General features: G+C 35.8%; 1 protein-coding gene across 2 annotated transcripts in view; it reads left to right on the top strand.

Annotated features, from left to right (window-relative positions):
- ARFGEF1 (ARF guanine nucleotide exchange factor 1) overlaps positions 1-18270 on the top strand; it is a 175468-nt gene that overhangs the window by 145803 nt on the left and 11395 nt on the right. For both annotated transcript variants that reach the window (XM_058275607.1, XM_058275608.2), the window contains 10 exons: positions 296-447; positions 580-752; positions 1652-1812; positions 2670-2800; positions 4459-4588; positions 5585-5720; positions 5805-5943; positions 7850-7922; positions 15721-15853; positions 16720-16859. In XM_058275607.1, the coding sequence (XP_058131590.1) occupies positions 296-447; positions 580-752; positions 1652-1812; positions 2670-2800; positions 4459-4588; positions 5585-5720; positions 5805-5943; positions 7850-7922; positions 15721-15853; positions 16720-16859 (1368 nt within the window). The remainder of the gene's footprint in view (positions 1-295; positions 448-579; positions 753-1651; positions 1813-2669; positions 2801-4458; positions 4589-5584; positions 5721-5804; positions 5944-7849; positions 7923-15720; positions 15854-16719; positions 16860-18270) is intronic.

The raw sequence follows: 18270 nt of genomic DNA, 5'->3' as shown, positions 1-18270 counted from the left end.
TGAATAATTGGTATTTGTTTACATTTGTAATATTTTCCTTTGTTTAAAATTTCCCTACATTTTTTGGTGAGGGTTTTTTCCATCCCAGCAATCATGCATTATTTTTTGTAATTAATAGAAAATTATTTGAATTTTGGATTTAGTTAAAATGCCTGTTTTTTCTTATTGAGAAATATTGTTAACGTACCTTAGTACTTTATAGAATCTTGGGATATATATGCTATTTAAAAAGTAATAGTTAAGATTTATAGATTTCACCACTGACATCAGTGTCCTGTATTTGTTGCCATTACAGGTTGGCTGTAATCCTAATGAAGATGTAGCTATTTTTGCTGTAGACTCCTTGAGGCAGTTGTCAATGAAGTTCTTAGAGAAAGGGGAGCTTGCTAATTTCAGATTCCAGAAGGATTTCTTAAGACCTTTTGAACATATAATGAAACGGAACAGGTATTAAATTGGTTGAATTGTTTAAAATCAGAAAAATCTCATATTGTTTTCCACAACGGGGACAAATTTTAAAAAGTTCAACTGTTCAGTCTTATTGATATGCATATCCAAGCAATTATATTAATATTTTAGGTCTCCAACAATTCGAGACATGGTTGTACGGTGTATAGCACAGATGGTTAATTCTCAAGCTGCTAATATTCGGTCTGGATGGAAGAACATTTTCTCTGTATTTCATCTAGCTGCATCTGATCAAGATGAAAGCATAGTGGAACTAGCATTCCAAACAACAGGGCACATTGTTAGTGAGTATTGTTTTTGGCTATCTTGAAGTAAAAAAACATTTTAATATGTTCACCAAGATACTTGAGTATAATATCTCGATGGCCTATGATCGGCTTTAGGTTTTACCTCCAGAACCAGAGTGAATAATAATAATGACATTGTTGTTATTATATAGGTAGCTAACATTTATTAAGTATTTACTTTGCCAAGCACTGTTCTAAGCATTTTTCATATAATTTCTTAAATCCTCACAAAAACTCTATGAGGCAAGTAACTTTTTTACAGATTAGGAAATTCAGGTTCGCAGAGGTTAAGTAATTTACCAAGGTCGCCAGCTAGTGAGTTAGAGATCTGGAATTCGAAATCAGAGATTATTAAGTCAAAGTCTTGACTTTTAGCCACTGCACTGCACAGCCTTCTTTGACTTTAAGTGAGAATGAAATACTAAGAATATAAGTTAAGCGTGTATGGATGATAATGACCTTGTAATGATCATTTATCAAGTGCTTGTTTGGGTCAAACATTGTGCTTAGCACTTTGCCTATGTTATTTTATGTAGTGCTTTATCACTACCCTTGGGTATTTTTATCCCCCATTTCAGGCCAAGGAAAAGATACAGAGAGGTTAAATAGCTTACATATTCATTCAACAAATGTTTATTCAGTTCCTACTTTGTGCCAGTCACTGTATCAGGTGCTAGGTTTATCATATAAACAAAATAGACATACTTCCCTATCCTCACTACTCAGTGCAGTCAAATAAAGTGGTAGGGACAGATTTGAACCACAGGTCTGTTCAATATCAAAGCCCTTAACCATCTTTAAGAAATATGCATCATACTAGAGGTGGATAATTTTTGGTACAATTAAGAATAATTGAAAAATTGAAATTATTTTGATATATTTTTCTCTGTTTTTAGCTCTTGTGTTTGAAAAACACTTTCCAGCAACTATTGACTCTTTCCAGGATGCAGTGAAGTGTTTGTCTGAATTTGCATGCAATGCAGCTTTCCCAGACACAAGTATGGAAGCAATTCGACTTATTCGCCATTGTGCAAAATATGTGTCTGATAGACCTCAGGTAAAATGCCATTTAGGAAACAAAATTTTTGCTGAAAATTTTACTTTTCAGTGACTTGATTTTGAGTTATAATTGTTAATATCTAATGTTTATTGAAGTTGGATAGTTTTCCAAATATTACATGTGTTAACTTGTTTAGTCTTCATAAAATCTGTATGGAATAGTTAATATTACAGCCCCATACAGATGAGGAAACTGAGGCACAGAGAGGTTAAAAAGCATCCCATAGTTGCAAGGTTATAAAGGGGAACTAGGGGTTTGGAACCCAAGCCTTTGTTTGCTATAATTCCCCCGTACTGCTTTCTGTCGGTCAGTTCTCTGCAATGCCAAAGTTGACTGGCTATGGGTGGGTGCAGGCTTAAGCTCTAAAGTAAGAGACTGAGTTGACAATCTGACTGCCAAGTTTATCTTGCATATCTGAATCCATCTTTGTAGCTATCGTGAGAAGTGATGCATCATAGATTTGGTAATAAGAATTTTTGGTATACTAACATGGACCTTATTTTGGGGTGCTTATTACCTTTTATATGTATTGACTCATTTGATCTTCACCACTTCCTAGTGAGGTGATTGTGGCTGCATAGTTTCAGAGTCATTTGAAATGATTAAAATGAGAACCTAATTCAACTTGGCTGCTAATGCACCTACATAGTGACTATTGAAGCTAGATACCAACTTCTGAATTCTAGTCCAGTGTTCTTTGCAGGCCGTTACAGTCTTTGTTTTTATAAATTATTGTTTATCCAATTGTTCACTTTTTGTAAAGCACTTTAAAAAAATTTTAGAGAAATAATATGCTTAATATACAGGTATATTGACGTATTTTTGCCTTTAATAATCCTGCTTTTTCCTTGAAGGCTTTCAAGGAATACACAAGTGATGATATGAATGTGGCACCTGAAGACAGGGTGTGGGTGAGAGGATGGTTCCCAATTCTCTTTGAGTTGTCCTGTATCATCAATAGATGCAAATTAGATGTAAGAACCAGGTAACAATCAGTATTTGCAATTAAAATTATAAAGGATTTGTTTTGACTTTAACCACATGTACTTTTTTTACATGAACACAGGATTGATAGTTAAATTCCATAAATCATGCGTGTAATAAACATAATGACTTAATAGGTAGATTTTAAGTTATGCTAAGTAGAGCAACAATAAAAAGAAATAATTACTTTTCCTTAAAATTTCTTTATAACCTACTTCGAGTTTTAGCTTCTAATTTAATACTTGCACATTCTTTCTTTTCATCCATTTGTTTCCAATCATATATAACTTAGTGGCAAAACTAATTTTATTTATATCCAGATGAAAGATAGAAGAATTTTAAAATGCACGTTGTTGGTAGATTTTAAGCGAAGAACAGTTTGTCCTTGAAGACTGGGAATTAAAATAGTTTTGAGTAACATAGATTTAAGTCATAAAGACTTGAACTGTCAAAAATCCTTCTTAATATTAAGATTTACATGAACATAAAGTCTATTTATAAATAAACTATTTTGGATATTTTATAACCATATAAATGCTCTATAGACACTTTCCATGTCACAGTTCATATCAATCTCATAGTGTAATTTTTCTCACTCTGTCAATAATTTAAATGGCCAACTTATGTTTCCTGGTATCAGTCAACAAGTATTCAAGGTCATTGTGTGGTCAATTTTATTTTAGTTCTGTTTTGTTGTGGGGAGTTGGGGGGAAATATTTCAGAGCAATATTAAACAAAAGCCATTCCTCTTTTTGGAAAGAACTGTTAGTCATATGGAGATTTAATTTTACTGAATTTTTTAAAAATCACAAGAGTAATACAGATTGAACAAAGAAAAATTTGTTTTGATTTACCATTAGATTTTAGGGAATATAAGCCATTTGTAAATTGAAGGATGGCTATATTTTGCTAGAAGAAAGTATCATGTAGAGAAAAGATGAAACTTTTTAATGTTGACACAAAGGTATTAATCTCAAACAAGATAATAGATTATCAGGAGAGCAATTTTCAGTTTAACACTTCTTCAAAAGTGAAAGTTATCGTAAGCAGTTTATTTGTTCAGCAAGCTTATTGAGTGCTTACACCAGTGAAAAAACAGACCCAAACACTTGCCTTTGTGGGTTAGTTTTATAATGAACCCTTTCGTTTTTAAGTATTATCTGAACAAGATTTATAGTGTTAGTTAAAAATCCCTCTAGCTCTTTGATTTTCCAAAATCTAATTTTTGTTCATTCTTAGACTACTTTAGTGCAGTAGTGCATGGATATGACGGTGTTACGGATATGCTTCTTCCTTAGCTACAGTGCTGCAGAATTAATAAACACCCAGTTGGTGATTTTTTTTCTTAAACTCTAATTCCATTTACACATTTTAAATGCTGGTATGGTGACGTGGGAATGGGGCAAATGTAAAATAAAGGTAAACATTATTTTTTTAAACTAAGGCTTTTGGAGTTCTTTCCTGAATGATGCATCCTAAAGAAATCAGTTGTTTTACCATTTAAATTTCTAAAATCCAAGTTTCATGTGTTAGACTGAAACCAGTTTAAACTTTCTGTTTTTAGTAGCTTTGGGTACTATTAAACTGTTTTAGGAGGGAGTTTCTGATGTGTTATACTTTTTGTGTTATAGCTGTCCTAATTGTGTTTTCTCACTTTAGGGGGTTAACAGTAATGTTTGAAATAATGAAAACATATGGCCATACTTATGAAAAACACTGGTGGCAGGATTTGTTTAGAATTGTTTTCAGAATCTTTGACAATATGAAATTGCCAGAACAGCAGACAGAGGTAAGAGAACATAAACTTTTCATTTTGCATAGTCAAATTGAAAGGTTCCTATTATTTTCCATAATATATTTTAGTATTTCAAAGCAAACACATTGAGCAGAAAAGAGCTCCTAGAAAATTTTTACTTTCGGGCATGAGAATGTCATAGTGTGTCTTTATAGATGAACAGTATTTTAGGATAGAACTGAGTTAATGAATTAGTTTATTATCTTCATTGTTTTTGTTGGATTTTCAGTTTCTTTTCTCATTTTAATCTTTGTCAGAACTAATACCTGTAACTTTCTGTGGTATTACAAAGTAATTGCCTATTCTGAATTGAATAAAGGATACAAAGTAAAATTTAAATTTTATTTCTATGTGTTTTACTACTAACCATTTATAGTATGCATTTTAGGAAGAATGGGTAGAGAGGGTCAAGTTTAGTTTCCCCTGTTTTGTCCCATGTAATTGTATTTTTTTTTAAAAAGCAACCTCTATAATTATCCTTTATGTACTTGAGAAAAATTAAGAAATTATGTATACTTATCTTGAATAATACTTTTCACCTTTATGGTGTTTTCAACTGTAATCATAATTCAGGAATGTTAGTTTTATTTTAAACCCTCCCTAACCCCACTTAAATAAATTCTTATCATTTCCTTCTTTTTTTCCATGTTCTTTCATTTTCTGGAGCAAGGCCAGCTATTGTTGTACATGCATATTGTTTGAAAACTTATAATGTGAATATTAAGACATTATAGTGATGCTCTCTTTATAATCTAAGCAAATAATGCAGAAATAGTTCAAGTTTCTGCATTTATGGTATGGCTTATCAGGGATAATGGGTAAAATAGAAATCAGATATTAAGTTGAGGGAAATATAATGTTTTAAAGAGAATTAAAGCTCTGTTTGAAGAAATACTGACTGGCTTACATTTTAGATATGAAAACCTTTCTTTTTAAATTCTGGTAATTGTCGAATGGCCTAACCTTCATTTAACCTTTTTTTCTCCCCAGAAAGCTGAGTGGATGACAACTACTTGCAATCATGCACTTTATGCAATCTGTGATGTCTTCACCCAGTATTTAGAAGTACTCAGTGATGTACTTCTGGATGATATTTTTGCACAGCTATACTGGTGTGTGCAGCAAGGTAGGGCTCTACTGGATGTGTTAGAAAGTAGTTAAATGTAACCATGGTAATGTATAATTATGAATTGCATTTTTCTTTTTCTAGACAATGAGCAATTAGCACGATCTGGTACAAACTGCTTAGAGAATGTTGTTATTCTGAATGGTGAAAAATTTACCCTAGAAATCTGGGATAAAACTTGTAACTGCACACTGGATATCTTCAAAACCACAATCCCACATGCGTAAGAATTTATATGACTTTATGTTTATATTTGTATATTTTAAAAGTTTGTTAATGAATAGCAATGTCTCCTAACAGAAATCTTTTTTTAAAGATGTCCCAGAGTTACATGAATTCAGATTTAATTCAACTCAGACTCCTGTAAATCCTAAGAAATACATGAACTAAGTTCTTTGTAAACTAAAACCTCTAGTCTGATCATCCAAAATTTGGGTCATAATGAAGTGATTCCACTGACTTCTGTAAGATTTTCTTTATGCAGACCAAACTAAGCAGTGGTTTCTAATTGGGAACAACAACATATTTTTCAGTTATTTTGGATTTTTAATACTCTAAGTAAAATCTATTTGCATCTTTCTCTAAGAGATGAGTTTAGAACTGAGCCATAATGAGGTAGTTCTTATCAATGGGGAAGATAAAACAGGCTAAGTGACTGATAGCACCTGGTTTATTGGACAGACTTGAACTTATTTCCCAGCTCAACACTAGGGATTCTCCAAGGTCCAAATAGTTTTACCTTAGATGTGCAGTTTTTAAGTGCACAGGTGGATTGTTCTTTAAAACACGTTATGAATAAGCACATGTGGCAACGGACTTCGCCCAGTGGTTAGGGCGTCCGTCTACCACATGGGAGGTCCGCAGTTCAAACCCCGGGCCTCCTTGACCCGTGTGGAGCTGGCCCATGCGCAGTGCTGATGGGCACAAGGAGTGCCCTGCCATGCAGGGGTGTCCCTGCTTAGGGGAGCCCCATGCACAAGGAGTGCGCCCCGTAAGGAGAGCCGCCCAGCGTGAAAGAAAGTGCAGCCTGCCCAGGAATGGTGCCACACACACGGAGAGCTGACACAACAAGATGACACAACAAAAAGAGACACAGATTCCTGTGCCTCTGACAACAGAAGCGGACAAAGAAGACACAGCTAACAGACACAGAGAACAGACAGCCGGGGTGGGGGAAGGGGAGATAAATAAATAAATCTTAAAAAAAAAAAAAATAGGCACATGTGTGCCCCTTGGCACAGAATTATGTATGACAACTGTCAGTTCAGATTTTTAAACTTCATAAGTATTTTCTTAAAATGAATGAAACGTATTTGCATTTGAAGTGATCCCCTTGTAAATATCCTAGTCAGTAGTAAATAGAATGTGAATAAAGGTGTACACGCCCCTAGAAAAGCAGTATGTAGGCAGAACTTCAGTGAAAGGACACATAGTCATCCCTCTGGCCTCTTTCTAATTACAGGATAATCTTTTTTATTGGAATACTTTTTCATTAGAGCAGTTTAATAAATTGACAAATGATCCTTAAATGACTCGTGTCTGATAGAGTTTATCTGTGGCCGATAGGTCAGAGTTCCTATAAATTCTTGCCTAGATCTTGTCCCTAGGAAATCTTTTCAAAAACTAATTGGGCTGTGTGGTTTTTTTTCTTAAGCATTGATTTTGTTTAATTTTTTGAATTACATACTTAGGATAAGCTGTAAGACTTCAGAGAACATCTAGTAAGTGTCTCTTAATAGAACATATCTGTAGCAGAGCCACTTTCAATATTGAACTGAAGTGATCTGTTTACCGTCTGTCTGCCCCACTCCTCGGGGGCTTCTCCATCCCCAGAAGCAGGAACTTGGGCCATAATCATCCGTCTGTACCCAGCATACAATCTAGGTGTGACAACTTATTGTCTTCTTTTGGGCCAAAGTTTATTACATGCTCGTTAATTATGTTCTGGAAATATGTGTTTTAAACTTTCTACCAGATGTTTTTCAGGTAATTGCTCTTAGCTATAGTTCTAAAGAGAAATATGTTGTTTTCAGTATATTCTTGTCATTTTTTTGTGCGCACTTCAAAATGTGTTGATTGTGGTATGTGACCTGCCGCAGTGATCCCTGTGATTTTGGTATTTTTTACAGGCTCTTGACCTGGCATCCCACTGCTGGAGAAACTGCTCCCTCATCTCCATCTCCTGTGAGTGAAAAACAGTTGGTAAGTTTGGTAACTAAGGCATATTTTACATTATTTAATTACTTTCAATAAGTAATTTTTACCTTCGGCAAAATTCTTATATATGAACCCGATGCATTTTAAAAGATAGTATAAATTTGCTGTCAGAATTCTTAGGTTAAATTTCATAGTGGCACATTTCCCAGACAGCTGAAAATTAACTCTTTTAAGTTCCATAGAAGGAGTATTTTAACTTCTTTTTAATATAAATGAAATATAGAGTAAAATGCTTTCAAGTGTTGTGTGAGGCAAAGATCGTATTATGTAGGAATTTCCATGCTAAGCTGAGGATATCATTGGATTACTTATTTTAACTTTTTATTTTGGTAATATTTCAGGCTCCAGAAAAATAGTACCAACAAAAGTCTAATTTACCTTTTACCCATTTCTCCAAATGGTACCATTTTATTTTTGCTTTATCATTCTCCCCCTACTTGTCCCACACTTTTGTAATTCTTTCAGTGTTACTTGCAAATATGATGCCCTTTTATCACTAAAAATTTGTGTTTTTAGACAGTTAAAAAATAAAAGTATTTTCTCTTACACAACCACAATATAACAAAATCAGGACATTAACCTTGATGCAATACTTTTAGGTAATCTACAGTCCTCGTTCATCTATCTATTTTCCTATTAATGTCCTTGAATTTTTAACAAATCAATTTTATTAGTACATACTGATTTCTCTAATGTGTACAATCGGTAGTATTTGATATAATCACTTAGTTATGCATTCATCACATCAACCATTATTAGAGTGTTTTCATTATTTTATTTCAACAGTAATAATAATGGTTAACAAAAATGGACAAACAAAAAAATTCTCCACCTATCAATCTCTGTGTTTCCCCAGATGTACATAGTGGCTATTTCTGGCTATTCATTCACAATTATTTATTAAGCAGTTTTATTGAGATATATTCACATATCATACAGTCTATTTAAAATGTATAATCAATAGCTTTTAATCAGAATGTTGTGCATACATCACCACAAAAAATTATAGAATTATTTCATTACTCCAGAAAGAAAAACTCCACACCCCTAATTTCATCTTTATAAAGTGGTTTATATTAGCTTTTTATATAAATGGAATCATACAATCTGTAACATAATGTATTTAGTCCATAGTAACGCAGTGTTTATCCTTTTGTGTCTGGCTGGCATTACTCAACATAATGTCCACAGGTTCATCCATGTTATCATATGCTTTACGACTTCGTTTCTTCTTACCACTAGATAATATTTCATCATGTGAATATATTACAGTTTGTTTATCCATTCATCATCAGTTGATGGACACCTGAAATGTTTCCAACTTTTGGCAGTCATGAATAATGCCACTTTGAACATCGTTGTGCAGATGTCTGTGTGTGACACTGCTCTCTCTCTTTCTCTCTCTCTCTCTGTTCTTCTGAGTATTTACCCAGAGGTGATATTGCAGGGTCATATGGCAAGTCTATTTTAAGCTTCTTTTGGAACTACCGAACAGTCCTTCCCAGGGGCTATACCATTTTGCATTGCCACCAACAGTGATTAAGTGTTCCTATCTCTCCACATCCTCTCCAACACTTGAAGTTCCCTGTCTTTTTAATAGTGGCCATTTTGATAAACGTGAAATGGCATCTCATTATAGTTTTGATTTGCATTTCCCTAATCATTAGTGATGTTGAGCATTTTTTCATGTGTTTTTTTGCCGTTTTTTATTTCTTCTTTGGACAAATGTCTATTCAAGTCTTTTGCCATTTTTTAATTGGATCGTTCGTCTTTTTGCTGTTGAGTTGTAACATCTCTTTATATATCCTAAATATCAAACCCTTATCTGACATGTGATTTCCAAATAGTTTCTAACATTGAGCCGGCTGCCTTCTCACCCTTTTGACAAAATCCTGGGAGGTGTAAAAGTTTAATTTTGAGGAGGTACATCTGTCTGTTTTTTTCTTTTTTTGCTTATCCTTTGGATGTAAGGTCCAAGAAACCACCACCTACCATAAGGTCTTTAAGATATTTCCCTACATTTTCTTTTAGTAGTTTTAAGGTCCTGGCTTTTATATTTAGGCCTTTGATCCATTTTGAGTTGGTTCTTGTATAGAGAACGAAGAGACTGTTTTGTCCTGTTAACATGGACTTGGTAGGTTTGTCAAAAAACAGTTGACCATATAGGTGACAATTTATTTCTGGATTCTCTATCTTATTTCACTGATCGATGTGTCTATCTTTATGCCAGTACCGTGCTGTTTTGACCACTGTAGCTTTGTAATAATGTTCCAAGGTAAGGCAGTGAAATTCCTTCCATGTCACTCTTTTTTTTTAGAATGCTTTTGGATATTTGGGTGCATATTCCCTTCCAAATCAATTTGTTAATTAGCATTTCTAATTCTGTAAAGTAGGCTGTTGGATTTCACCAGTATTGCATTGAATCTATAAATCAGTTTGGGTAAGACTGACATCTTTCAGTTCATGAACACAGAATGTCTTTTTATTTGTTTAGGTCTTTTAAAATGTCTTTTAGCATTCTTTTGTAATTTTCTTCATATAGGTCCTGTACTTCTTGGGCTAAATTAATTCCTAGGTATTTGAGTCTTTTTGTTGCCATAGTAAATAGAATTTTCCCCCTGATTTCCTCCTCAGATTGTTCAGTGCTAGTGTCCAAAAGCATTACTGATTTTTGTGTGTTGATCTCGTATCCTGCCACTTCACTGAACTAATTTATTAACTCAAGTAACTTTGTCATGGATACCGCAGAATTTTCTAAATATAGGATCATGTCATCTGCAGAAACTAAGAGTTGTACTTCCTCTTTTCCTATTTGGATGCCTTTAATTTTTTTTCTTGTGTAATTGCCGTAGCTAGGACGTCTCATAAATATTGAGTAACAGTGGTGACAGTGAGCATCCTTGCCTTGTTCTGGAGCTTAGAGGAAAAGCTTTCAACATTTCACTGTTGAGTATGATGTTGGCTGTGGGTTTTTCATATATGCCTTTTATAAAATTGAATTTTTCTTTTATTCCTACCTTTTGAAGTTTTTTTTTTTTAATCAAATAAGAATGCTGGATTTTGTCGAATTCCTTTTCTGCATCGATTGAGATGATCATTTGGTTTTTTCCTTCAAATTGTTAATGTGGTGTATTATGTTGATTGATTTTCTAATGTTGAACCTGCCTTGTATACCAGGAATAAGTCCCACTTGGTCATGATGTATAAGTCTTTTGATATGTTGTTGGATTCAATTTACATGTATTTTGTTGAGAATTTTTGCATCTGTTGGTTAGAGAGATTGGTATGTAATTTTCTTGTCATATCTTTATCTGGCTTTGGTATAAGGGTGATGTTGGCTTCATAAAATGTTTTGGGTAATTTTCCTTCTTCAGTTTTTTGGAAGAGTTTAAACAAGATTGGTGTTAATTCTTTTCAAAATGCTTGGTAGAATTCACCTGTGAAGCCATCTGGTCCTGGACTTTTCTTTGCTGGGAGATTTTTGATGACAGATTCAATCTCTTTAAATGTGATTGGTTTGTTAAGTTCTTGTATTTCTTGTAGCGTCAGTGTAGGTTGGTTTTGCATTTCTTGGAATTTGTACATTTCATCTAGGTTGGCTAGTTTGTTGGCATACAGTTTCTCATAATATCCTCTTATGATTCTTTTTATTTCTGTGGGATCAGTTCGAACTTCCCCTCTTTCATTTCTGATTGTATTTATTTGCATCTTCTCTCTTATTTCTTTGTTAGTCTAGCTAGGGGGTTGTCAGTTTTATTGATCTTCACAAAGAACCAAATTTTACTGATTTTTCTTTTTTTCTCTCCCTCAATTTCATTTATTTCTGCTCTATTCTTCATTATTTTTTCCTTCTGCTTGTTTTGGGATTGCTTTGCTGTTTTTTTTTTCTAGTATCTCTAGTTATTTAGTTAAATCTTTGAGTTTAGGTGTTTCCTCTTTTTTAATATTTGCATTTAGGGCTGTAAGTTTCCCTTTCAAGACTGGCTTCACTGTATCCATAAATTTTGATACATTGTGTTCTGATTTTCATTTGTCTCAGTATATTTACTGATTTTATTTGTAGTATCTTCTTTGACCCACTGATTACTTATGAGTGTGTTGTTCAGCCTCCACACATTTGTGAATTTACCTTTTTCCTGTCTATTACTGATTTCCAGTTTTTTCATTCCATTGTAATCTGAGATCATATTTATTGAGAAAAGTGTTGCACACTAACACGTGGTCTTTCCTGGAGAAAGATCCATGGGCACTTGAGAAGAATGTATAACCTGCTGTGTTTGGATACAGCATACTGTATATATATGTTAGGTCTCATTCATTTATCATATTGTTCAAGTTCTCTGTTTCCTTGTTGATCTACTGTCTAGTTCTCGCTAATGATGTGAGTGGGATGTTGAAGTCTCTAACAATTATTGTAGAGCTATCTATTTCTCCCTTCAGTTTTGTCAGGGTTTGTCTCATGTATTTTTCGGCACCCTTTTTTGGGTGCATAGATATTTATGGCTATTATCCCTTTTATTATATATAATAGCCTTCTATATCTCTTATAACTCTTTTGCATTAAAGTCTGTTTTGTCCTATATTAGTATAGGGTCTTGCTCTTTTTTGGTTGCTATTTGGTTGGAGTATCTTTTTCCATCGTTTCACTTTCGGCTGGTTTTTATTCCTTGGTCTAAGGTGAGTCTCTCATAAGGAGCATATGGATGGATGGCTCATGATTTTTTTATCCATTCTGTCAGTATGTATCTTTTTTGAAGAGTTTAATCCATTCACATTCAATGTTATTACTGTAAATATCTTATTGACTTCCACCCTTTATTCCTTTGTTTTCATATGTTTATTCATAGGTTTTCATATTTCCATCCGTGTTTCTTTTTTTCTTTTGGTTATCCTTTCTGATGGTCTTTCTTCTATACTCTCCTCCAGGCCTCTCTCTTGTCTTTTTTTTTCAGGCTTTAAGGCTTTCTTTAATATTTCCTGCAACAGCAGATTCTTTTTTGCAAACCCTCTAGTTTTTGTTTGTGTGTTTTAAACTCACCTTCGTATTTGAAGGACAATTTTGCTGGATAAAGAATTCTCAGCTGGCAGTTTTTCTTCTTTCAGTATCCTGATTGTGTCATATCACTGTATATGCATTCTGAAGAGAAATCTATACAATTTTTACTGGATGTACCTTGTAAGTGATTGTTTGCTTCTCCCTTGCTGTTTTCAGAATTTTCTATTTCTCTTTGATATTTGACATATTCTCAGTAGTTTGTGTCTTGGAGTAGGTCTATTTGAGTTTCTTCTCATTGGAGTATGCTGTATGTTTTAGACATGTTTGTTCATTTCTTTCGTGAGAGTTAGGAAATTTTCAGCCATTATTTCTTCAAAAACTCTTTCTGCCCTTTTCCCTTCTCTTTTACTTCTAGAACTCCCATGACATATATGTTGTTGCATTTCATGTTGTCACTCAAATCCTGTGCCCCTGCTTAGTTTTTCCCATTCTTTTCTCTCTTCAATTTCAGCTGTTCTGTCATCGATACCACTTACTAACTTTATTCTGTCATTTCGAGCCTGCTGTTAAATGCCTCTATTGTGTTTTTGATCTTACCTGTCATGTCTTTCATTCCCATGAGTACTGTTACTTTTCTCTTCAGGTTTTCAGATTCTTCTCTGTGTTAGCTCAGTATCTTCTTTATGTTGTTTATCTTTTTAGCCATATTGTCTTTCAGCTCCTGAGTTTGATTTTGCAAATTTGTGTACATCTCATTAATCAGTTGTCTCAAATCCTGCATCTCTTCTGGGGTTTGGTATATTGCTTTTTTTGGGCTGTGTCTTCCATTTTCTTAGTTGCCTCATAATTTTTTGTGATGTCTAAGCATCTGATTAGGATGGTGAGTTTAGTCAGATGTTCAATTTCTCTCTCCTTTGTAGTGATTTAGTGGCAGGTGGTTGTGTGTTACTGCTGCTGTTTTTTTTTTTTTATCCCCCCCCAGTTGTCTGCTCTCTGTCCATTCACTGTGTGTTCTTCTGTGTCCGCTTGTATTCTTGCCAACATCACCAAGAATCTGTCTCTCTTTGTTGCGTCATCTTGCTGCATCAGCTCTGTGTCTGCGGTCCCACTCCTGGGCAGGCTGTACTTTGGCTGTGCAGGGTGGCTCTCCTACTTGCGCACACTCCTTGCACATGGGGCTCCCCTACGTGGGGACACCCCTGTATGACATGGCACAGCACCCCTTGCGTGCATCAGCTTTGTGCGTGGGCCAGCTTCTCCATACAGGTCAGGAGACCCTGGATTTGAACCTTGGACCTCCCATGTGGTAGGCAGATGCCCTATCCATTGAGCCAAATCGGCTTCCCTACTGCTCTTCTTTGATTCTTGGTTCAACCTGGGTCATTAAAATTGCCCCTGTTACTTGCTCAAAACTGGGCTGTGGACCCAGGAATGGATTGCAGACCTCCTTCCTAGGGTGTTGGGGAGGGAGAATCAATGTGATTTAGGTTCCTTCCTGCAGTAATATTGGCTTTGGATTTGTGTAACGTTTTACTGTTTAACAAAAGATTTTCTCATTTGAACCTTCTAGCAATTAGGTGAACCAAGATGAGTACATATTAGACCAATTTTATGGAGAATAGGCAATGAAAACTCAAAGAGTGATTTTATTTATTTATTTATCTTGAGGGGTACTGGGGCCAGGGATTGAACCCGCGTCCTCCTGTGTGGGAAGTTGGTGCCCAACCATTGAGCCACATTGGCTCCCCTGTGTTAGTTGGCTTGTTTACTTGTTGTTTTTAGTCTGTTTGTTTTTAGGAGGCATGAGGAACCAAACCTGGGACCTCTCATGTGGGAAGCAGGCACTCAAATGCTTGTGCCACATCTACTCCCCATACACTGTGATATTTTAAGTCCAAGTTTTCATTTTTGGTTAGCACTATTTCTTTTAACACAGGCCCATGTCTTACCTTCACAAACCCAACCTAAGTTGCTTCAGGATGGGACTGCTTTCCCTGAATTCTCAGTTCATACTGAAACCAAGCCTCTTTCTTCTGATTTTAGTGTACTGTTTTATCAAAATAAAACTATAATCTACTAGTATCAGGTATCATTTATTGCTAGTGCTTTCCATTTATTATCTCTAATCCTTAATAACCCTCAGGAAAAGGGTTGTCTCCATTTTCAGGTAAGAAAACCACAGCTCAGGAGGATGAATTACTTTTCCAAGGTGATACTGCTAATAAGTGCAGGGGCTAAATTTTAGGGCAGCTCTTTGGACTCCAAAGTCTGCCTTCTTTTTGTGGCACCACATTTCTACTTGGTGACTCTGCTGTGTGGCCTCAGCCATTCAAACCCTCACCATAACCTTTTCTGGTCCTTGATTGGGTGACAGAAGGTCCTTTTCTAAACTCACTCTGCAACGCTTGCTGGGGTTCAGTCCGTGTAAAGTTCACAAACGTCTCCCTCTTCCCTGCCAAATGTATGTTCTGGGGAATTTTCCTGACCTATCAGGGAGATTGCTGGCTGGTTTTCCCTCACAGTGAAGTTTAACATTTTAATCTGTTGTCCTTGGGTGATATTAGTCCCGAGCTCAATGAGGGTCAAAAAGGAAGCTTTTATCTTAAAAACTACCAGCACTTAAAACATGTATAGTAAATTTTAAATACTCTTATTGTGTCTATAATCTCACTTTATAAAACACAGTTTTCACAGGCTTATAATTTTTTTAAAAGGAAACAGCATAATAGGAAATATTTTCATCCTTGAACTATTCACTGTACTTATAATGAACTCTTCTTTTATCAGGATACAATATCACAAAAATCTGTAGATATCCATGATTCTGTTCAGCCAAGGTCTATAGACAATAGACCCCATGCACCCCCGACTTCTGTCTCTACTGTGAATGAAGAGTCCAGCAAAACTAAACCTACACCAAGTGAGTTATTTCTCTAAATAAAAAAAAGTGTATATTTAGTTTTAATTAAGAAAACAGAATCTTCTATATCCATCTTTGCTGCTACTACTAATATTTCTGCTCTCCTATATGTAATGGAGGAAAGGAATGAATTTTTGGTTGTATTTCCATTTTTAACAAAAAATCTTATAATTGTATAGTCATTTCTTCACTGCATTTACTCTTATTTGGACATCCCCTGATAGACAGATGGTCTCTTGTGGATGGCCAGGACTCTGCTAACCCCTGGAATATCAGTTTTTTCCACAATGCATTTGGCTAATGCGTTTTCCTTCTCCATCCCTTTCTGCATTCCATCCATGTGTTCTTTCTGTAGAGGTGGGCACAAAGACTTTCTTCTTCCCATCTGCAAGGGAAAATAGTGCAGGGCCACAGCTTTTCTGAGGAGGAGCCTTGAGCTTTCCAACAAGCCTTCATTATACTCTCTTCCCCGTTCGCCTTTGGCCATGTTCAGTTCCTTCCCCCTCCCTTACTGCTTACCCCAACTCAGACCTCTGCATTAGGCCCCGTGGGCCACTTGTCCTCCCCTCTTCAGTCTTGCACTGTTGTGAAATATTTGTTACAAACTATGAAAGAGCTTCATCAAAATATTACTATTAACTGTAGCCCATATCTTACATTTGGAGTATTTTTCCCCCAGCCCACCCAGTTATTAACACCTTATATTAATACTATATATTTATTATTGTTTAGGAGAAGACATTCTCATGTTTGTCCTGTTAATCAGTCTGTCTTGCACCAATTAATGTTACCTTAACATTGTACTGAAATTGTAAAGGACTCAAAATAATTTTTTGTTTGCATGTGCATTGGGGGTTTCCACACAGAATTTCCAGAACAAAAATTGTTTGCTGCCCTGTTGATTAAATGTGTTGTGCAGCTGGAACTCATCCAGACTATCGACAACATTGTGTTCTTCCCAGCCACAAGTAAGAAGGAAGATGCAGAAAACTTAGCTGCAGCACAGGTAAGGAGGTGTGAATAGGAAGGGAGTTAAACATTCTGGGATTCAGAGAGAAGTCAGGCCTAGTGATTGAATTTGCAGGTCTTCATCATGTAGATGTCATTTTAAGCCATGCGACTGGATGTCACTGAGGTAATGATTGGGGACGTGGCAGAGAAGATCAGGACTGAGCCTTGGGACCCCCACACTGAGGCTCCTGGTGGTGAGACACCTGGGAAAAGAGCCAAGAACAAGAGGCAGTGAGTAGGAGGAGAGCCAAGACATAGTATAGTCCTAGGTGTCAGGTGATGAAAATGGATTAACAAAGAAGTATGATCCTCTATGTCACACGCTTCCAGAGAGGCTAAGTTATACCAAGTTGGAGAATTGACCATGCGATCTAGCAATTAGAGAAGTCTGCTCATATTGACAGTACGTTGAAGTGTATAATGTTGGGGGCAAAAGCCTCATTGTAATGAGTACGAAAGAAGAGAGGTAAGACAAGTAAATAATTGGCAACTCTTTTAAGGAGTTTATATTTACGGAGGGTAAGAGAAATGGGATAATGGCTGAAGGAGGATGAAAGATAAAGGATAGGGTTGGTTTTGTTTAAATTTTTGCAGTAATTTGCAACATTATTAATGAGAGTTGTCCAATAGAGAGAAAAACTGAATGCAGAAGAGAGAGTTTACTAAAGCAGTGATTTTTAGTGAAGTGGGGTGGTACCTAGTGCAAATGGGAAGGGGTGTCTTGGATAGAAACAAGAACAGTCGCACCATAACAGCCGGAAGGCAGATGCAGATGAGACTGGGAAGAAAGTGTTAGATTTTTACGGAGAGAAGAGAAAACATGAACTACTCATCCAGGAGAGTTGACTCAGGAACCGTGGCATTTTTGGGTAGCACCAGAGCCCAGTGGGTTTGGGAGTTTTTCTCCAATCACATTTGTTTGGGAGTGTGGACACAGGGTCGTAAGAATTTTGCTAAGCAGTTACTGAAAAGAGGAGCTGAGGAGTATTGCAAGGGAATAATTATAACTATGGTCCATGGACTTCAAACTGGTTAGGAAGAGAAGGGGGATCTGACAGGGTAAGGAATGGTGAAGAGGATGGGAAGGAGGAACCTGGGAGAAATGAACCGTAGGAGGTGGTAGGGTTGTGGGTTATTGAGGTGAGACTTCTAAGGAGGGAACTGGAAAAATAGGAGGTGGCGATGGTGGTGGGTGACTGGCATGCCTGGCGTGAAGACCTTAAGAATTTAGGAATAGCAAAAGGTGGGACCTTGTCTATTTTTGGTTAAGATGGAGTAAATTAAGTTTCAGTGGTTTAATGGTCTTTGGTGAGCATCAAGTTCTAAATTTTCTAAAACTGTTGTAATTCTGTGTGTGTGGGTGTATGTGTGTGCATGCGCATGTATGTGTGCTGTGTTGCTTTTTG

The sequence above is a fragment of the Dasypus novemcinctus genome, chromosome 14 (genome assembly GCF_030445035.2).
Source record: "Dasypus novemcinctus isolate mDasNov1 chromosome 14, mDasNov1.1.hap2, whole genome shotgun sequence".
Lineage (NCBI taxonomy): Eukaryota > Metazoa > Chordata > Mammalia > Cingulata > Dasypodidae > Dasypus > Dasypus novemcinctus.
The sequence above is the reverse complement of the archived record's forward strand: the minus strand, read 5'-3'. Positions and strand labels throughout refer to the sequence as shown.